At 35.5% G+C, this 22809-nt stretch overlaps 2 protein-coding genes across 3 annotated transcripts in view; both read right to left on the reverse strand.

The window, feature by feature from the left end:
• Positions 1 to 5649, reverse strand: part of LOC142334746 (glutamate--cysteine ligase catalytic subunit-like) — a 44528-nt gene extending 38879 nt beyond the window's left edge. Inside the window, exons 1-3 of the mRNA XM_075383011.1 lie at positions 5356 to 5649; positions 498 to 589; positions 220 to 339 (exon numbers count right to left, since the gene is read on the reverse strand). Coding sequence (XP_075239126.1) covers positions 220 to 339; positions 498 to 589; positions 5356 to 5517 — 374 coding nt within the window. The 5' untranslated portion in view covers positions 5518 to 5649. The remainder of the gene's footprint in view (positions 1 to 219; positions 340 to 497; positions 590 to 5355) is intronic.
• A 597-nt stretch (positions 5650 to 6246) lies between these two features.
• Positions 6247 to 22809, reverse strand: part of LOC142334748 (tyrosyl-DNA phosphodiesterase 2-like) — a 36957-nt gene continuing 20394 nt past the window's right edge. For both annotated transcript variants that reach the window (XM_075383014.1, XM_075383013.1), the window contains exon 5: positions 6247 to 6617. In XM_075383014.1, the coding sequence (XP_075239129.1) occupies positions 6343 to 6617 (275 nt within the window). In that variant the 3' untranslated portion in view covers positions 6247 to 6342. The remainder of the gene's footprint in view (positions 6618 to 22809) is intronic.

Consider the following 22809-nt stretch of genomic DNA (forward strand, 5'->3'; position numbering starts at 1 on the left):
CACAATCTTTTTACCAGTTTTAAAGTTTTACCAGTAAATTTAGATGGAGTACGTATAGACAATAGCTTAACAGCAAAATAGTAATTAAATTCTGTTACAAGAAGTCGACGATGACCATCGTAAGACACTACACACGTCCTCAGGCAATTTGCATGACTTTATATTCAAAAATCTACTTTGCGGACAACTTTCTGATATTAAAAGCATAACATAGCGTACCTTTCTCTCATGTTGCTCTCAACGGTGTTAATGTGGTTGATGAGTCCTTTATAAGGCTTCTGTGGAACACATTCGATCATGAACTTTCCAAACTCCAATGTGAAGATGTTACCATAGCCTCTAAACATGATGCTAAATGTGGAAGCTGTCGAAACGTGAAAGTTCAGATAACCCATAAAAAATATCCTTTGTTTATTATTGATCATAAATTTTGAAAATTTTGGTCTATTTCAGATATCGTATTCAAAAGATGCTTGAGTAACCAATAAGATACATACCGGTCGTTCATTTCTTTCAGTTTTTCGCTTGATTCCAAAACGAGTTTGACTCGTTTGTTTTCGTGGTCGAACTCCACAAGAATTCCTTCCAGCTGAAAAAAATCAATTATAAGAAATCAGCCTTGTAGGGATTCAGAACAGTCCAATATGTAAATAAACAAGAGATTGTGGTTTCAACATTTTAAAAACCTTTCCCGAAAAAATAAACGTTTTGAACGTAAATGAACAACGTAGTTGGCAGATTGCCGGAAAATAGCCGCGATAGACGCTTGTGGCCTTCCACTAAATGCAACAACTAAAGAAATAAGATAGACAGATTGACCACCAGTCCTTTAATGGCCATTAGAATTTTTTGGTTAGATTCGGGCTGTAATTTTCAAGGGACACATATGCTCTAAGGAAAAATCCCTAATGGAGCTTTTTCAAAATCAATATTCGAAATCAGACCGAACTCAAGACTCCAATACTCAAGAAGTACGGCATATACGTTTCGCACTACTTAGATGCACTATTGACCTTTAACTAGAAAATGTTCATAAAATTTAAAGTTCAGTAAGAGAGTTCAGAAGCCTTTTTTTAATGAGGTAAGTCACGCAATTGACCTAACGCACACAAATTTTAATTGCAAAGCAGTAGAAATCACTGAAAATGGAAAAGCCAATTCCAAGAAGTCACGTCGCAAGAATCTTCAATGGAGACGACGAATTAAAAAAACATAGCAGGACAAGTCCTGAAATACAATCCAAAGAATTGAATGAAACACTATCTACCATGTACAATGAAAGTACTCTAACTGACCTGCAGTTCAACTGACCAATGCCAGCCGAAATAAAAATAAAATCATCTCAAAAGTTGAGAAACTATAACAATCAAACAAACTACCTGATTTACCCCGAAGCCAAAATTTGTTCCCTTTAAGTACACCAATTTCAAAAAAAAATGTTCAAAACCAATTTTCGTCTCTGAAATCGGTCCAGGATTATATCTGCAAGACCTTGGAGGCCCTTGAAGATTCATTGGCCCTTGAAGATCGATTAACTCAGGAAATGACAGATTATTAAAAAATGAATCAATTGCAAATTTTAAGGAAATGTTGCAGAAAATTGTGATATTAATATCCTCAGAATCAATTCTAAAACTCTAGAGGCTATCCAGTAACCCAATTGCAAGCATTAAAAAATTCATTGGCTCATAAAGATCCATAGGCACTAATTTTTAGAAATTCAAAATTCGAAACATAGAAATTCGTCCTTTTAAAATGTTACAAACATTTCATTGCCACCTAGTAACTATGTAGTAACCTACTATCAAACCCTGGTGGCAGTTACCAGGCAACTGAGGCAAGAAAAACTGAATAGAAGACAAATCTTAAAAAGTTAAATCGCAAATTTTATTTAAAAATTTCTAAAATTCGAAATAATAAATTGTTGAAAAAATTCAACTGACACTAACAACCATGCCGTAACTTTTTTATCAGACTTAAATAAGTTTTCTGGCACTTGAGAATGCACAAATATCAGGAACTGACAAAAATTTTAGGAAAACTATGCAGTGCCCTATTATCAAACCTTAAATGAGATTCAATGGCCCTTTAGGCTGGAAAAACTCAAACCATGACATAAAATTTCCAAAGCTTCAAGAAATGCACAAAACTTAGTACCATTTTGCGTGTTTGTGTTTGAAGTACCAAAACATACAGCTGATGGTCATAACAAGTAATTTTGTCTCGCAAAATACATTAATTAACTTTTAAAAATTTCAAACTAAGACTAAACAAACAAAAAACTCATAAGAATAATGACAACAAAAATAACCTTTTAACCTTAAATTAAGGCCACCCAATCAGCTGCATCACTTTAAGCACCTGAAGGAATACTAAAGCCCACTTTGGGCCTCCACTGAAACTTAATGCCCGATGCCCCCGCGGCGTTGAAACAGCGCCCCAATACAATTCAAAATTTTTAATAGTAAAAAACCACGATGTCCACAATAATAGCCGCTATCGCTTCGCGGCTATTGATAAACTGACTTACGTCGGACGACAGGCGCTGCAATTGGCAGGGTCAAAAGCCTCGAAAATTTATTATGAATGCAAAAATTTTCGGCTGGTTGGTGGGGGGGAGGGGGGTCGATACCAGCTTTACCCTCTCGGCTATCAAGAACTTTTTATAACTTGTGTAATAATCGATTTTGTTTTAGCAACAGACTTAGTTTCTGAATAAAAGGAATTTAAGAAGTCGAGTAGAAGTCAAGTCATGAAAAAGTCTGTCTAGAAGAGAAATCGACAAAAAAGTTCTAGAACAAAGCAGTCAAGTAAAAAAATGCATTAAAATATTCAGAGATTAGAATAATTGCTTCAAATTTTGTCCGAGAGCAATTAATAAAACAACTCATTGAATGTAACAGTATTCTCTTGAACAAACAAACAAGAATATCAAGAATAAAACAAAAACATAGCCGGCAAATGCCGAAAAATAGCAGAAGTTGACCCACTTGACGCACATTGGGATTGTAAATTAGAAAGAAAAAAGTAAGATAGAAATTGACTGAATTTTTCAAAGTGTTAAATTAATCTTATTTGGTGTGTAAAAGCTGCATATTTAATTAGATTCTAAAATTACGCTCCATTCAGCTGCTAAACTGAAGGCATTCACTACATTGCGTAATTCAATGCGTGGAAGAATTTAAAATCCATTCAGTTGAAACAGTGAGTGAAGTAAGTCAAAGTCAAGCGTGAAAATCGTGACTTACGTAGAACGAAAAACGCGATGAAAAGGTAAAGCGAATTTTTTTAGAAAATGAGAGTGCCTAAACAACCACCGTTGAGAGGCTGGCGTCGTCTATTACCGAGCAAATACAATTATCTCTCACAGCGACACGAACAGACAGTTGTTTCAAATAAACCGGTCTCAATGTACAATAAATGCGCAAACAAACTTTTCAGCCGCTTTCAAACGTAGAGGACATTGGTTTTCATGTAATCAGAAATTTGAGTACCTTGACAGTGCTTCAGATTTCAATGCAAAACATTTTTTAAGCAATTTTGGTCTGAGGAGGCCAAAACAATCTCAAAAGGCACGCTCAAAACGTTAAAAACAACGGAACACCAATCAGTAACGTTCAGGGACCACCCAGTAGCGTTCGAGCTGATAAAAATAACGTATGAGAGGTAACAATGAATCTGAAGCAAAGGTCATTCAAAAGGCCCCTTAAACAATAATTCAAAACTTTAAATTTTTGGTCAATTGAACGTTTAGATACTAGTAGAGCTCTACCAGCCACTCAGCAACTTAATTCGCTCAGTGCTTGGCCTATTTATTCCGTTTTTAGAACAAAAACAACAGAAAAAATTCAATGAATAAAAAATTCGCATAAAAAGAACAAAAAGACGCAGATGATCAAAACACTTCGTTCGAGAGCAATTATAAATATTGGGAAAATTCAACACATCCAATTTCAAACCGATGAGATGAAATTACAAAACCATCTTTCTCCACTAGACAAAACAACGGCTTAGACAAAAATAACGGCTTAGAGGTAACAATGAATCTGAGGCAAGGGTCATTCAAAAAAAGCCCCCCCCCCCCCCCCTACACAATCATTTTAAATTTTATTAAATTTTTGATCAACTGAACATTTATAAACTAGTAGAGGCTTACGATCCAATCAACAACCTAATTCGCTCGGTGCCTGACCTGTTATTCTGTTTTTAGGACAAAACAACCGACAAAAAATCGATCAATACAAAAATTACATAAAAAGACCGACACACTTCCTTCGAGAGCAGTTCGAAATAGTGGGAAAGTTGAACACATCCAGTTTCAAATCGATAAAAAAAGGAAACCAACTTTCTTCGCTAAACAAAACAGCTTTTTTAAAACCGGTCTCAATGTACAAAAATGCGTAAACAAATTTTGAAGCCGCTTTCAACATTAGAGGAAACTGATTTTCATATAATCCGAAATTTGAGTACCTTGGTAGTTCTGCAGATTTCAATGCCAAAAATTTTTTGAGCAATTTTGGTCACATGAGGCCAAAACGATCTCAAAAAGGCTTGCTGAAAATTTTAAAAACACCGGAACACCACTCAGTAAACGTTCAGGGACAACACAGTAGCGTTCGGGTTTGATGAAAATAACGGTTTAGAGGTAACAATGAATCAGAAGCAAGGGTCATTAAAAAAACGGCCCCTTACATAATTTTTATTTTTTTTTTCAAATTTTTGTTGAAATGACCATTTAGATACTAGTAGAGCTTTACGAGCCACTCAGCAACGTAATTCGCTCGGTGCTTGACCTGTTTATTCCGTTTTTAGGACAAAAACAGACAAAAATTTGATCAATGAAAAAATTGCATAAAAAGTGGGTGGATGTGGTGTGTGTGTGTGGACATGAATTTGTCTCCTCAACAGTTTCAGTGGATCTCGTACTTAGAGACTAGTATATTGGAGGGCTCTGAGAGAACCACCCCGCAGAAATGCCCTTCGAATCTTAAAGACGGCAAGACTAATATAATTGCTACAAACTTCGTTTGAAAGAAATTAAAAACCTTTCGTCACTGCAATATTCGTCACTGGCTTGTAATATTCAAAAGCTCTTTGAGTTCAATCTTGACAAATATCAACATTAGAACAAAAATTCGATGATTTATTGTAACTTTTTCCCCGGTAGAATACGACCAATTAATGATATCTTTACATTTTTATATTATAGTTGAATTGTAATGGCTGCATCCACCTCGAATTAGGCCATACTAATTTAAAAGCATTCATTAAAAGCATTAGTGTGTCCACACAGTGTAATGCAAACAAGGACAGCGTTCACGGGGAGAAGGAAACGATTCCTATTATATATCTAACCTCATCCCCCCAACGAAGTATTTCCATCCATTTGGATTTCTTCTCCGTGGTGATCTTCTTGTAGAAGTGGACAAACTGTTCAATGCCAGCTCTCTTCACCCAGTCCAGGTACTGCTTACTCTCGTGCCAGTCGAGAGGGGATCCGGCAGCAATCAGCACCATGTCTGTCAATCTTTCTTCCTCTTCTTCTCTTATCTAACAGCCGTATGTAGTTACTGATAACTTCACAGCAAAGTGGCGTTTGCAACCGCCAAACGCGTGAAACAATAACACAAACTTCTGTCTGAAAATCGGTGGTTATCTGAAGTCGTTCCCACCTCAATACTCCCCTTTCAGCACTCCAAGGCCAACTCAATATGAACACCAAATAGCACACTTTTCAATGAAACTCAATTAATCTTCTGTGAAAGTAGGCGTTCTCATATACAGCAATAAATAATTTAACTCAAGTGAAAAAATGAAAGCATTCTTCAAGCCAATATAAACTCAACAAAGTTCTCAATTTTTGCAAGATATTCTCGAAGGACGGCTTTACGGTTGTTGTGAAAATAAGCCGGTCAAATCCAACAAAAGCAAACACGTCATGCTGTAAACAATTCAAACCTCAAGAACGGCCCAATTTAGACTAAGCAAAGCCAGCGGTAAACGAAAGTTGAGCCAAACAGACACTATACGGTACACTCAAACTTTCATTCAAACTGCTTGTATAGAGCCAGTTATCAAACCGTACAATCAGAGTCTGGACATTTTAATCATTAAACGTAGTCCCTTTAAGATAAACTGGTATCTATGTACGCTAGTGAGCTCTGTTGCGTAAAATAAACCCTAAGCAACAAACTGATCTATTTACACTCGATTTATACCTGCCCCTAAGGTGTTGAACATGCAACCTGCGCATGAAACCTTTCTCTCGTCTTCAATTTCAGAATAACTATGAACAAACATCAAAATCACAAAAAAATCAATAAAATTTTAATCTTGTCAAGTCTATGTCAAATTTAGCTTGAAGTCTGTCAAAATGCCAAAATGATCACTCGGAAACATTCCACAGCCAAGCCGCTCTTTTCCAATAAGCTCGAAAGATTTCAGCTCTAAACGGTCATTACATTTCTCGTCCGCACCCACTTCATTCGAATAAGAGGTATGTTTTTCAGATATGTAATAGACTCGATCGAAACGACACTTCACTTTGGAGTTTTTCATATTTTCCAAATTATCGTTCACACTCATGTCCCACGTGTACTGACTCTCTTTCACCGAGCCTAAAAATCAGAGTTATCAGTTGAAATGAAAGAGCAGAAGTCTTCATATAATTGAAATAGAGGGGATGCGGAGGGGATTGGGAGGATGAGGGGGTTCTTAAGAAGATTGAACCACGAAATTACAAACTAATGCAAATTCGTAAACTGCACAGACGACTAGACTGAACTAGCGTAAAAAGAAGCTTCATTTGAGCTACGTTAATTTCGCTTAAGAGAAAAAGTACGGAACAAGACACTACGATAGAATGGGTCATAAGAGATGCCCAACATTGAGCGACTACCAAAAATTGAAATTTAAAAGACTTCCAATTAAAAGTCTGCCTGTAACCTCCAAAAGGAGCGCATTGCCCGATGATAAGGAACAGGAAAACAATGATATAATTAAACAGGCATACCATTATACAACAAAACAGACAAATTCCAGATCATGCAAGACAGAGATCATGTGAAACAATGCCTTGCAAACTTGACTTATAAAGATAGATACACATTATCAAAACAAAACAGCTGTCAGATTTTCCATAAATAGCAACCAATTATTGGGATTCAAAATTTAGCTTTTCTAACATCTTTCCACTCATAAAATTCACAAGCCAATTTGTTTTAGTAATAAAACAAGACGGCTCGTGCGAGTTTGTGCGTAGCACAGAATGCTTCAACATAACTCTCAAGATTGCAAAAACAACCATCATTTGTCAGAAAAACCGTTGTGAGTATCCGAAAGCAACCTATACGCATTGGAGAAAATTACTTGTACAGTTTTAACCAATAAATGTGCTTTTTCCCAGACAAAAACGAAAACTCTCTCGCACATTCTAGAACGATAAGTTAAGTACAATTTAAAGACATAGACACAGACAAACCTTAATAACACAAACATCATTCAATACACAAACATCATTCAATACACCAACAAAAAACAACACACAAATACAAAGCCCCACACCAACAAGAAAACAATTCGTTTTTTAATTTTGATTTTTAGCAATTGGTCATTACTCAATGTTCGGAAATGCTCATTTAGGTTTTCTTTGTTTTTTTCCAAAGAAAACTAGGAGCGAAAATTTTTGAATTAATTGTATCGGTTATTGTAGTTTTGACATTAAACTTCGAAATGTAACTTTTCAAAGCTTTCAGAAATTTTATTTCAATTTTATTTCATGAGCATAATTAGACAATTAGTTTTCTTTTAAATCTTGCAGATGTGTCATTATAAAGAATCAAAACGCAGTTCCGTTTCTGGAAATATTGAACCCGCAATTTGTAGCCAAGATTTTACAATTTTTTTTTTTAAATTTTGTCATGACTTCTGACAGTTTCTGCACCCTGTCCAAAATTTGAAGGAGCTAGATCTCTCAAAAAACCACTCTCTCTCTCTCTCTCTCTCTCTCACTCGCACACAATCCACACACACACATACCAAACACATAACGAACATGCACACATATACATAAACCCGCAAAAGTACACAAACACACACGATTACAAACCCCGGCAAAAACACTTGAAAAATTTTCTTTTTTGGCATCTGATCTTTTATCAGGGTCACTCTTCATTTATCTCCTGATTTTTTCCGCAAAATGTTCCGTGAACTTCTGGAGGCAATTGTATTGGTTATTTTAAAATTGACATTAGCATTTGAAATGAACTTTCGAGCCATTTCAAAGAATTTTGCAATTTTGGTGTTTCAGGAACATAATGGGACATTAAATTTTATAAAATATCGCTTATAATATATTTTATAAAGTATCGCTGTTGTGTCATCAGCGAGATTTGAAAACACTTAGTTGTGGTTTTGGACTTACTTAAACCCGCAATTTGTTTCAAATATTTGGTAATATTTTTAATTCTGTCATGAGTTCTGACGTAAATGAACAAGCTCCCTCAGACTGGCTTTCCCTTTCCCTCTCATTCATACACAACAAAAATAATACGAGAATTTTTAAAATTTTTCGAATTATTTTGTCATTTTTGATGTTTCATAAGAACAATGGGACAATTACGTTCTAGAACTCACACAGACGTGTTATCAGCGAGATTGAAAATCATGCAGACTTTGTATTGGACATATTTCAAGACGAAATTAGTAGAAAACTAAGTATTTTCAAATTGTCTAATTTTCAAACTGACGTTTTTCTCTTCTGCCTCTATTCGTGTCTAACACTGAAAGGAACTAACTCTCAGACCCACTCTCTCTTTCTCTCTTTCTTACATTAACATGACACACGCTTCACAAAAACGCCCATCTATACATGCACCCACACAATCGCTTGCACACACCAATAAAAACCTCACAAAAAAACTTTCTTTTTCTCTTTCTGGCATCTGATCTTTTTTACTCAAAAACCGGCACCTTCATTTGTCTTTATTGTTTAATCTGAATAACTAGACGTCTACTTCTCGAGTAATTCTATCGGTAATCGTAAAACTGACACTAAAATCAGAAATGAAGTTTTTCGAAATATTGTCAGTTTTTGATATTTCATGAACATAATGCGAAAATTAATTCTTCATATTCTTGAAGAAGTGACATCAACGAAATTTAAAAAGATACAGTCTCGGTACTGGATATTTAAAGCCTTAATTGGTAGCAAAAATTGTAATTTTTACAATTTTTCAAGATTTATGACAGTTTTTGCACTCAGACGCTTAACTCTTTCCTCTTTCTTTCTCTTAAACACATACATCACACATTACAATTACGTGCAACCCACATAAGGGTGCAAACACAAAAACACGCTCAAACACAAATACAAAACTCGCCACAAAGAAAAAACATTTTTAAAATTTAATTTTTGGCATCTGATCAACCGAAAATTGGTCACCGTTCATATGCTTCTCGACTTTTTCTCAGGCAAACTAGGTATGCAATTCTTGAATCAATTGTACCGCTGATCATAAAACTGACACTAAAATTTCAAATAATCTATTTAGAGTTTTTGAAAACGTTCTGTTAGTTTTGGTTCCTGAGCATAATTGGCCTGCTCGCTTAGTTTAGGAAAATCTTGCACACATTTAAACAGCAAGCTTTAATACGCAAATTTTCGCACTAAATGTATTTAAAACCGCAAAAAATATAACTTTTCTAACTTTATAATTTTTGACAGTTTAAGGTTAAAAACTGTCCCTAAATGCTCTTATTTAGTATCATTGAGGAACATTGTCATCATTAAATTTTACGTTTTGGCCCTTTCACTGATTCAATGAAAAATAATTTTTAGAGAAAGAGATTTTTGAAAATTTTTAAACGAACTGAAAAAAAAATTCTACTTATTTTTTCAAAACTAATTTCCGTTTTACATAGGAGGACTTTCACAATCAATAAGCGATTTATTTTTTCGGTTTACAGAAACGCCTACAGACTGGGAAAGATCAATTTGAAGAGCAATTCAATTTCAAATCACAAGTGAAAACAATTTTCTCAAATTCAAAAAAATATGAGCATGTGTATTAAATTTCTCAACCTGGCAATCAACAAATTCTCTAACTCAACTTCATCTGCGTTTTATTAAACTACAGAAAACTTAATTAAGGAGATTAATGTTCATTTCATTTTTTACATCTCCAAGGTTTTGAAAACACTGAATAAGTGAATTCTGATGAAATGTCAAGAATACTTTGCAAAAACAACCTCAGAATTTAGAAAAGAAAAATTTTTTACATTTTTACTTCTACATTCAAAATGTTCATTTCATTTTTTACATCTCCAAGGTTTTGAAAACACTGAATAAGTGAATTCTGATGAAATGTCAAGAATACTTTGCAAAAACAACCTCAGAATTTAGAAAAGAAAAATTTTTTTACATTTTTACTTCTACATTCCTAAAGTTCATCTTTGAGCTCGAAACTGTCTGAAATCTTCAATTTTCCAGATATCTTTTACACAGAGAACAGTCTGTCGTACAATAGTGTTAACAAGCAGAAAACAAGGAAAGAACGCAAACTTGTTAGGCAAAATTTTGTGCATAACAATTGAGTTTTTTGGAAACTGTCGGTCAGCCAGTTTACATTGTTGCTTTGTGCTCTTGAAACTGTAAAGGAATACTGACAAATCTCCATTTATACCAACTAAATTCAGAACAATTTTTTTGTTTGCTTCTATCATAAGTTTCACCGCAATCTGTCAACCCCAGACCCGAGCGATGTTTCTTTCTTCAATTCTTCACTTTTTCCATTGAATTTTTAAATTTTCAAAGAGTTCCCATTTTCAAAATTTATGATAAATTTTCATATAAATCAAAACTATATTCTGGGGGCTACAAAATGGTGCTTCTCATTTTTTCCTCTAAAATGCATACACAAAAATTGAACATTTGACTGAAGAAAAAGGGCGACATTGGACATGTATTCCCCATTTTAGAAGCTCTGATTTGGTCCGCAGTTTCATTAGATTTCATAAATATAGCGAAATCACACTATAAATAAGAACACAACGATCCTTTTTCTAAAACCAGCTAGCGTTTGCTTCAGAAAAACTGGTAGATTGGCGGAAAATAGCTGCCATCTCATTTTTTTGAAAAGTAGTCTTAAAGTAAACAAAAACAACGAGACCAAAGAAAAACCTCTGAAAGCAAATCAGATTATGACAATAATTTTAATTGATTTAAACAGATCTGTTAAAAAAATCTGTCAAATAACATTCAAATTTGAGATTAGAATCTCAAATTTGAAAACATTTAAATAGGCAAGAAATCCGGATTGACTGACTCTTTCCATTGCAATAAATCAATCAGTGATAGAGAGAAAAAGTATAGTGAGAGTGCGTAAGAATTGTGTTTCAAACACGATACAAGAATCAATGGCTTCAATAGCTTTTAAAACGACAGTAGTAAGGTGTCTTACTGGGCACGCAACGGGGGGGGGCATTTGGGTGTTACTGTGTTCGCAACGGGGGGGGGGGGGGGGACACGAAAAAATTTTTCGAAAAGTTGATAGTTTTTGGCGTTTTGGCAAGAGCGGTGGAAAACGCCAAAAACTATCGCCTTTTCGGAAAATTTTTTCGTGTCCCCCCCGTTGCGAACACAGTAACACCCAAACGTCCCACCCCCCCCGTTGCGTGCCCAGTAAGACACATTTTTGGCAAATTTCTGAATTTTTTGACGTTTTTTGGTAGGTTTGGTTTGTTTTATATGTTAGTCGGGAAAAAGCACTGCTGTTCCAGTGGTTGTCATTTTGTAATCAGCCCAGGTGAGCCTCATCAGTAAAAAAAATTTTTTGAAAAAAAAAATTGAAAAAAAAAAAATGAAAAATTCAAAGTGTTAAAATTGCATGAATTGTATTTTGCGCTGGGTTTCAGGTCTCAAAGACGATTTTTTGTTGACCTCATCTCACCTGGTGGGCCTAATCATTGAAAAAAAACTTTGAAAAATTTTGGGAAAATTCAAAAATTTTGAAGTACTAAAATTGTGTGAAATGAATTTTGCGCTGGGTTTCAGGTCTCAAAGGCGATTTTTTGTTGACCTCATCTCACCTGGTGGGCCTAATCATTGAAAAAAAAACTTTGAAAAATTTTGGGAAAATTCAAAAATTTTGAAGTACTAAAATTGTGTGAAATGAATTTTGCGCTGGGTTTCAGGTCTCAAAGGCGATTTTTTGTTGACCTCATCTCACCTGGTGGGCCTAATCATTGAAAAAAAACTTTGAAAAATTTTGGGAAAATTCAAAAATTTTGAAGTATTAAAATTGTGTGAAACACAATTTGCGCTGGGTTGCAGGTGTTAATGTTAATTTTTTGTGGACATCATTTTACCTGGTACTAAGATTATATCAAATGTTTTATAACCAAAAACTGTCATCAATAGGTTGTTAACTGTTTGTAGTATTCTTTATGTCTGTTACTATCAGTCAGTACTCTCAAATACTCTTATAACCCTTTATTTGATGATGCATGAGAATAAAATATAGTAATAGGCAAGGAGGTGAGTGGTTGTTGCTATGCATGTGTTGTTGTTAGAACTCTCTGTGTCATCAATCTATTTTTAGAATATAATGTATACTATGACTAACTACTATAGTCACTGCCGAAGGTCATTATACTCGAGTAGTTGTCGTATTCCATTGTGATTGGGAGACCGATCGACCGAGAGTGTCTATGATTTATTTTTGAATAAGTTTACATGTTCAACTGTCTGCATTGGGTGGTTTTGTTATTACAGTTTAACACAGTACTTGTATAGCAATAGAGCAAACTTATAAGAATGTTTGAGTTTCAGTTTGAGTTTGAGTTTGATTTGTAAACAAACTATGCCAGCGGTTGACGATTGTTCCTTCTTTGACTTTTCTCACGATATTACATGTACAGAAAAACGTTATGTAGTTGCTTGTGTGAAAACTTATGACTCTACTGGAACATACATAACGGTAAAACTTTTTAAAAAAGATAACTTCCGTGATCAAACCCAAGACAACAGAAACAATTGTAACAGTGATGGTTTCAAGTTCAACCAGAGAATAACACTATCTTTAGCCGAGTTTGAACAATTATCTCAAAGCTACAATTCACTCTGTGAAAAACTAAGGACCGGACAATCAGAACAACCTATCAAAAAAGAACACAATAAGATAACGGGAAGGAAACGACGTTATCAGTTTGCGTTCTCACCGGAGACGAATAGCTTTAATTCAACTCAGGTTGCTGGTCGATCAAAGAAGAAAGCGAAGAAAAGTTCTGAGAGCGACACACAGTATTGAAAATGGTTTAGGCAATGTTTGAACGAACACCTGAATTCTTTCGACAGTTTCGAAAGAAATTTCACTATTCTATCTGCAGAAGTGAGCCAATATTTGATACTAAAGAAATCAACAACAGTTTTGCTTACAGTTTGCATGAGAATAACAGCTTTTGTAGAATAAAAGAACAACACTATCATGTTATTGTAGCTTTGGATCAAGTAACAGAGGCTTTCAAAAAAAATTCTTCAAAACCCTATTCTATACCTTGCCTATACACATGTTTCAGACTTCTACTCCACAAAACACAATCTGTCAACATCACTTTTCACGGTGAAATTTTTGAGAAGTTGCAGCAAGCAGTCATTTACAATCACCAACATCAGCTAGATTTATATAGCTCCAAAAGAAAGCTTCCAAATATCTTTGAACTGGAGACTGTCAAAGAGAATGTTCAAGTTCAAACTGATTTCTTACCAACTTGTACTTTTAACCGATTTTTAAGTATTTATCAGAACAGTTCTTATGCAGAATTTTCAAAAATTATTGATATTATTATTAGTGGATATGGCTCCCTGAATGTTGATAATGAGAATGTAAAATGTAACTTTCGATTTGAATTAAAAAATAAATCCTACTTGTTTTATTAAAAAATGAGTGATCTAGCATCAAGGGGAAAAAGTAACGAATTTATGAAAACAGTTGATGCTAAAAAATTTAAATTGATTGATTTGTTCTACATCATATGCTTAGCAAATCGTAGTAAATCATCATCATTCATGTAGTGTACAAACGGATAGCTATATGTGAAAATAATATGAGCAATATAAATACAAAAGAGTCCACACAGTTTGGAGTTTGGGCTCTGAATTGGTTGCAATCTGAGACACTGAACGACTTCTTCTTCGAAGTAGAACTGCAGCAGTCGAGTGTATACAAAATGGTAGCAATCCAGTGCTTGCCCAAGTGGATCAGCAAAGTACATTGTTTTTTTTATAATTACAAATCAGTAGCCAATGACTACCCGATGATGTTGATATTGAGGCATTGACCACAGCAAAGCAATTTTCTGGCAGTCTTGGAAAATTGTCAGCTGCAAAAACTCCACAAAACTTGTGCTTCAGATGAAAACATTTATTTACTAGATAAGTTATCTCAAAATTATCCATCAACAGGATATGTAATAACCGAGTTTTTGGTTACTTTTCGTTCAGAGTTGACGTAAAAAGTTGAACTTCGTTCGCCTAGGAATAAAATTTCAACGTTGTCACCCAAAGGTGTTCCAAAAGTGAGCTCCACTGAAATTGAACAATTTGTTAATTCAGGATGAATAAAATCGTGTGAAGCCTCCTGTGTTGAAGTAAGGTCAAAGGCCAAAATAAAGTGATTTGGATAATCAGCTAGGGGAATGCCATGACCACCTTTATCAAGAAAATCTAAAGCTTCAAGCGTGTTGAAGTAGACTCGTTGATCTGAGGTTGTTGAAATTGGTGTTCCAACAACCGGTAGTCCATTTCGATAAATTACTATTTCATTCAAATTGAATTTCTGGTAATGGAAAGGATTCGTTCTGTTAGTTCCTAAATATGATTGATTGGTTGACATTGCTATAATCATTCTTCGAACTGGTTCTTTGGAGAAGATGTCTTCTTGACTCCAACTACGGATGCCAGCAGTGGCAAGAAAAGTTCTGGGCAACACCTCCGTGTACCGATAGACAGCTGGTGTTTTTAGCAAAGTTTTTTCTATCGCAGACAACACATGATCAGTCACGGTCATTTTGCGCACGTACAGATTTGCATCAACAATTTTTACTCTGTAATGTTTATTAGATTCGGATATGACGGTAAAATCGTTTGGAGACCTTCTGAAGGAGATGCGTAGTGTAACACCACTGAGAAGATGTTTGTCACAGGTCAATATATCACTGGCCGGTTTTCCAAGTAGAGAACATTCCAGAGAGTCAGCAACTAAAGCTTTTCGCGCAGCAACATCAGTAGCTCTGTTGTCAGCTCCATCAATTTTAGCCGGTTCGTCTTCATAATAATAGCCTTGACAAACTAACCATGTGCTCTTTGCTGTTCTTCCGGATGAGAATTCTGTTTCTATGAAAGCCTTGTGTGCGTAGTTGCCGTTTGTATTTGACAATTTAACGCCATTTGCCGAAACTGTACACTCTGAAAACAGAGAGTGTAATGCGTTATTGCTAAAATACGGCGAATCTGTGTTTGTGGCATCAGTACCAGTTCTCAAATCGGCGTCATTGGTTCTCGTGATTTTGCATTTTATTTCAAGTAGAAACTTTTGCAAATCAATAAAGTTGTTCCTGTCGCCAACAACTTCGAATTCCAGCATTGGACCATCCGGTGAGTATGATGGACCAACCTTTTGGGTAAAAGCATTGTCAAAGGTGATCAGGAGAGGCTGCTTTTCAAACAAGTCTAGAGTTGTGTGTGTTGCCTCTGCTGGCAATAAATTAGTATTCATTTTTCACTTTGGAAAAGAAATCTGACCGACTTCTCAGTAACGGTTGTTTTCTCTGAATGATTTTTCGGGATTTGACAGGACCGCTCTGTTTCTGTTTTTTATAAACATTTCCACCACGAACACCTCCAATTCGGGCTCTTGAGCCACCGACTTGTTTCTTTACCGTTTTCTGAACAGTTGACTTGAGTGCTTCTTTAGGACTCTTCTTTTTGGCTACAACGTCAACAATCTCTGGTGCCGCCTGTACAAACAGTTCTCTTCCAATCTTTTTAGCAACAGGCCACAAAAACTTTTTAGCTATCGGTATGGCCGCCCTACCAATTCCAGCCGCTAAAGCCCCGAACCCACTGCCTCGTTGACGATAGTGTCCTGCAAAGTATGGTGAAACTGATTGTTGTTGATAGTAAGCTTCCATTTAATTAAATTTTTTAAAGTTTAAAGTAAGAATAACTTTTCCTGTTCCCGTAAACGGAACAAATGACGGTAAAATCGTTTGGAGACCTTCTGAAGGAGATGCGTAGTGTAACACCACTGAGAAGATGTTTGTCACAGGTCAATATATCACTGGCCGGTTTTCCAAGTAGAGAACATTCCAGAGAGTCAGCAACTAAAGCTTTTCGCGCAGCAACATCAGTAGCTCTGTTGTCAGCTCCATCAATTTTAGCCGGTTCGTCTTCATAATAATAGCCTTGACAAACTAACCATGTGCTCTTTGCTGTTCTTCCGGATGAGAATTCTGTTTCTATGAAAGCCTTGTGTGCGTAGTTGCCGTTTGTATTTGACAATTTAACGCCATTTGCCGAAACTGTACACTCTGAAAACAGAGAGTGTAATGCGTTATTGCTAAAATACGGCGAATCTGTGTTTGTGGCATCAGTACCAGTTCTCAAATCGGCGTCATTGGTTCTCGTGATTTTGCATTTTATTTCAAGTAGAAACTTTTGCAAATCAATAAAGTTGTTCCTGTCGCCAACAACTTCGAATTCCAGCATTGGACCATCCGGTGAGTATGATGGACCAACCTTTTGGGTAAAAGCATTGTCAAAGGTGATCAGGAGAGGCTGCTTTTCAAACAAGTCTAGAGTTGTGTGTGTTGCCTCTGCTGGCAATAAATTAGTATTCATTTTTCACTTTGGAAAAGAAATCTGACCGACTTCTCAGTAACGGTTGTTTTCTCTGAATGATTTTTCGGGATTTGACAGGACCGCTCTGTTTCTGTTTTTTATAAACATTTCCACCACGAACACCTCCAATTCGGGCTCTTGAGCCACCGACTTGTTTCTTTACCGTTTTCTGAACAGTTGACTTGAGTGCTTCTTTAGGACTCTTCTTTTTGGCTACAACGTCAACAATCTCTGGTGCCGCCTGTACAAACAGTTCTCTTCCAATCTTTTTAGCAACAGGCCACAAAAACTTTTTAGCTATCGGTATGGCCGCCCTACCAATTCCAGCCGCTAAAGCCCCGAACCCACTGCCTCGTTGACGATAGTGTCCTGCAAAGTATGGTGAAACTGATTGTTGTTGATAGTAAGCTTCCATTTAATTAAATTTTTTAAAGTTTAAAGTAAGAATAACTTTTCCTGTTCCCGTAAATGGAACAAATTTGCCAGTTTCGGTTCTCAACTGAACTTCAATACACTGAAAATTGTTTGACAACAATTTCTTATATTCCAAATTGCTAAAAACTATTCTATGCGTAGGTTCAATTTCACAAAGGCTACCGTTTTTCAGGCGTTGTTTTGAATCAATGATACGAATCAGCGGAGCTTTTGTGTCTCCAATGTGTTGATACTCAATTATGTTGCTGTATACAAATATCAATTGTTTTCCTGCAAGCAGATCAAAAGGGTAATCAGCAACAAAAGCTTTTGCTTCTCCGTCACCCAGTGCCAAATTGTCAAAGGAATCTATCATTTTATAACCAATATGAGTACCTGACCCATCTTTGATTCCTTCAAAGCCCAGAATGCTTGGTATTTCTTCGTCAGGAAATGTAATTCCTTCATTTTTACCAAAAAACAAAACCAAAACGCCTGTGATTTTATTGTACTGATGACTGAATTTAGTTAGACCAGTAGCTGTCTTGATGGCTTTTATCAGGTGTTCCAAGTTCTCATAGCTTCCAGTATTGATCAAGACTGTCTCCCCTTTGTATGGTTTTGAAACAGCACCAGATGGAATACTTCTCTGATGGTTTTTGTTACCTTCAGAGGAATACTTTATGATTCGAGTGTTATTAACCTGGTTGATTCTGGATGGGAAGATAATTTCACTCAAAGCTACTCTCCAATCACCTTGCAGACTGATTTCTTCATTGAAAAAGTTTTTGAAGTTAGCCAAAGTGTTTTCTGGAAAAATGTCCATGGAAGCTGATGAAACTAAATGTATGGTAAACTCATGCATGCTTTGTGAACGCTTCGCTGTTGTCAGCAACTTTCACTAGTTCCAATTGATAGAACTTACCACTGATTGGATTCTGATTCGAATCAATTAGGCTGTATGTTGGAGGGTTTATCGTTGGAATATCGTAAACTTCAAACACTTCGTCGGTAAATGTTTGTTTGTAACCTTTTCGGAAGGGTAAATCAATTTTTGATATTCTAACAAAATCACCAATTCGAAATTTGGGTCGACTAACTAATTTCTCGGATGCACTTGCATTTAATGATAACAGATAAGGAACGTCTTTTTTGGTTACTTTGTTCGGAGCTATTTTTGTTACACGGTTGATGCGTGAGTTTATTGTTTGCACAAAATTTTTCAGCTGAGAGATGTATGAATATGTCCATTTTTCTTCCAGATACTTGTAAATAATATTCTTTAAAGAGCGGATGTTCCTTTCTGCAAACGCAGACTTCTTTTCGCTGAAAGTTTGATAAATTGTAATGTTTCTCCTCTGGCAAAGTGTTTTGAAGTTTCCCTTAAACTCTGTTCCAGCATCCACCCAAACTTTTTTCGGCTGTTTATGCTTAATCATACGTTTGAAGGCTTCAGCTGTTGTTGTTGCATATTTTGATTTGAGTGGTTCGACACGTAAATAGCGTGAAAGACAGTCAACAGCAATCAATAAGTACTTAATACCTGCGTTTTGTTTTGACAGTTTGTCCACGTGTGCCAAGTCAAGAGACCAAATTTCATCAAGGTCATATGCAATAACTTTCAAACGTGCAAAACTTTTTCGAAAGCCCTTATATTTTGTGAGAGCATTCTTGGTCTCTAGAAACTGTTTCACTTTGCGAGGTTGTAATTTTGTGTTTTTTTGTAAATTTTCAACGCTTCCAAACGCAGCTTTCCCTTTTGTGTACATTGACTGCAGCAATTTTTCTTCACTCGTCGTAAGATTCCCATTGTTTTTCCTTCTGTGCACTTGGTTCGTACGGAGTTTCGAAACCTTCCTCTTCTTTTTCGTCACTACTGCTTTCGTCTTCGGTGAGTAGTGCTCTGCTGGTCTGTTGCTGCTTCTGGTTGTCTTGTTTTGGGGGCTTTTGAAACTTTGAACGTTTTTGTTTCTGTGATTTATTGACGATTTTTTTTCTTTTTGTTGCGGTTTCTGGAGAACTTTTCCTGATCGAAGTTTTAGCATTGCTGTTAATTACTTGTTCTTCCTTTATTTGTAACACTTTTAATAATTCAAAATAATCAGGACTGTCAATTTTCTTTGTTGGTTGCTGTAAATTGTACAAGAAAGTGAATGCGTTTATGTCAGTTGGACTGTTGTCAATGAGTAACTTCTCGTCTTCACCAATGAGCACACGATTAGACTTTTTAATTAGATCTACAATATAATTACACTTTAGGTATTTTGAATGAGGCAAGAGAGATGACAATGTTTTTAGGACCTGATCTGCCCGTCTATTTGAATGTTTGAGCCGATTTTCATCATCATCAACACCAGAGTCTTGTTCCGACAGTTTGTCATTGAACTGTGCTTCAATGTGTTCCTTTGGTCGCATTCTATTTATAATAGAGAGCTGTGCTGATTTGTGTTTAATGTCAGGATTCTCTAAGACCCGGGTTTGGTATGGTTGAGTTTTCATATAAACTTTTTTGGGAATAAAAATAAATTCCTCAGCAGTTGTCATTTTCTTCTCTTTTATGATTGACTCAAATACTGGTAGCAAAAATGAATAATGACCCGAACTAAATCAAAACCTGTTTTTGTGAGTAGTATGGCTCTTTTCTTTTCAACTGAAACGTTTTTACGAAGAATAGTCTTGATCACGTTTTCATATTGCTCCAAATCGTTAATCTGAACTTTTACATGTCCTCTGATTACGTTGTAAAAACATTCACACAGTACCAATACAATATTGTCGTCGTAAGTGCAGAGAAATTTCCTCAACTCAGAATCAGATAATAGTACCATTCGCTTCAGTATAAAGAATTTTTTCTCGTTCATTTGATATGTGAGTAATATCGGCTTTGTCTGAAGGTATGTAGAAGACCGACGGTCCAGGCTCTGTAATGTTTGAACAAAATCGTAGACAGTCCGAAGTTTTTGGATCCAGGTCAAGCAATAAGTGTCCAAATGTTTCTCTTGTTGCTATTTCATAACAATTTTTTAAAAAATGAGTAAGATTCAGTTGCTTACCGAGAAACTCGACTTGCTGAACGTCACGTGGTGATTTGAACAAAATGATATGAGTTGTATTCAAATCTATTGTTCGTGACCATTTACTTTGCTGGTAAAGATTGTGTTTCACATAAATGACATTAATGTTCTTGTGTCGACCTGCGGTAGCCAGCTTGACAAACTCTTTGTCATTAAAAATTTCCTCACAAGAATCATCAAATATAAGCAAACAATTTTCAGTATTTTGCAAAAACTCCAAGTTTGTGAATTTTTTGAAAACAATGTTTGAATGCTGGTCAACTTGTGAGTATATTGGTTGCATTTCGTGGTAAAGAAAAATAACATTTTTAAACTTTGGATAAAAGGTGTTTCCTGTTAATATTCTGAAAATTAAATTCGTTTTACCACAACCCGACGGACCTACCACGGCCATAAAGATTCTGTCACTGGTAGGGATAATTTTGTTCATAATCGAGGATTTGGTAAGATATATCCAACTAAACTTGACAAAATCGAAATCCAAACTGATGTTTCCTCACAAGTTGGTTTAAGCACAGTCAATTTCACAATGCAAAGAACTATTAGCATCAAAATTACAAACATTTGAACAAAAAACACAACTTCCGACCGTGGTAATGTTATCTGGTTACAAAATTTCCAAGTAGATTTTCCACTACTTTGCTTTTCGAAAAGAGTTTCTTGCACAACTTGATCAACTGTTACTTGTTCCATCACAAAAGAAAATGTGTTTAAAATGAAAATTTATTGTACTTTTTAATGTTTTACATAGAACAGTTCATAACAACTATAATCACTCAAAAATTCATTCATGTGCACCATGAAACATGCGGGTAATCTTGTAGTTTTTTCATAGTACACAATTTTTTGACTTTGTCCGTGTTCACGAGTTCCTGAATTTCTTCAGGCAGCATTTTGTCATTTTGATCTACTTCTTTACCAGTTGGATGTTTCGATATCAATAGAAGTTTCGGAGGCGAGACTTTGCGTTGAGAATCTGACATTTTGTTTTCTCCACTGAATGAAAGGCTCGATGTAAAAAACCAAGTGTGTAATCGAACGAATTTCCTCCTCTGTCAATAACACCCTAACTTTTTTCTGACGAATTTGAGTACCACTTTTTATCGCTTCTCCTTTGCAAATTGAAAGGTTCAGTGTCCCCTCATTCGTAATCAAGGCGCAAATAGTCGAATTCGCTGACAAGGGTGCTTCCACTTTCGTCAATTCCTCTCTCATTTGTCAACCAGTCAAAATAGAAACAAGCTTTTTCCCGTGCACAATGATTGTTGAAGATACCACGTTGTGTTGAGCTATGATTCCCACAGTTAACTGTAAAAAAACTGTAAGATATTTTAGGACACTTCAGAGTATTTAAATCGATTACTGGACAATCGAGCAACTCCGATAAAAGTTGAGACTTTTCAAAACCTTTAGCGTAGTAAACCGCTCTTGGGTTTCTTAAGCGAACGCTTTGGACAATTTGTGTTAGATAAATGTAAGGATAGTTTTCAGAGTTCCAATCTAAGCCATGTAAGTTTTTAGATAACCAACTGATTGAAGTTTTCTGCGGATTTGTCAAATCGGAAAATTTTGATGGTGGTGAAAACAAAACACAATCGTTGTAATCTTCAGTACATATACCAAACTCTTTAACAATAAATTTTTCTTTCCTGTGACGGAAACCTTCAAGGTCTAACACAACTGTTTTACTGCTTAACATTCCAACAAGTGATAAATTTTTGAGTGGAAAACTTTAATATACAAACAAAAAAGAATTCCTGTCAGATGTCCAGTGAAACAACTATTAAGCTTCCAGGGAAGCATGTACGAGTAGCCGGGTCCTTCAGTGTAGAGCTCCTGGATGAAACCACCAGCGTCATGAAAAATTGCGTGTAATCGTAGAATTTTGGAGTTGTTTAGGTATGAATCTAAAGAAGAGTTATCTATTCCAATAAGTCCTCCGTAAGGTCGAAGTTTCAAAGCATTATCATAATCAAAGTTTTCCTTTTGACTAAAGTATTCCTTTGCTGCTAAGAAATAGTTCAGTCTTACTGAATTGTTTGGGTATGTTGTGGCTAATAATAAATACTTCTCATGAATGTTTTTCAAACAATATCTACAAACTATTGGTTTATCAAGACGCATTCCGATTTAGATTGAAGGCGACTGAATCTGAAAAAAATAGACACTTTTGATTTTCTCTATGAAAAAATTAAATCAATCTAATTCATAGAGGAACAGATTACAAAACTAATTGTCTGCTGCAGTTGAAAGCGTTAAAAGTAATTAAAACATTTTTCATGTTTGTCCTCGTTCATTCGTAAAACAGTGACATTTTTACACAAACTCTCTTTCATTAGAAAATCAAACACAACAAAAAAAGAATTTGTCTATTATTTCTGTTTTATAGCACCAGTTTGAACATAAGGTATTGTAAATAAAATA

This window comes from Convolutriloba macropyga, chromosome 2, assembly GCF_964194025.1.
Source record: "Convolutriloba macropyga chromosome 2, txConMacr16.3, whole genome shotgun sequence".
Lineage (NCBI taxonomy): Eukaryota > Metazoa > Xenacoelomorpha > Acoela > Convolutidae > Convolutriloba > Convolutriloba macropyga.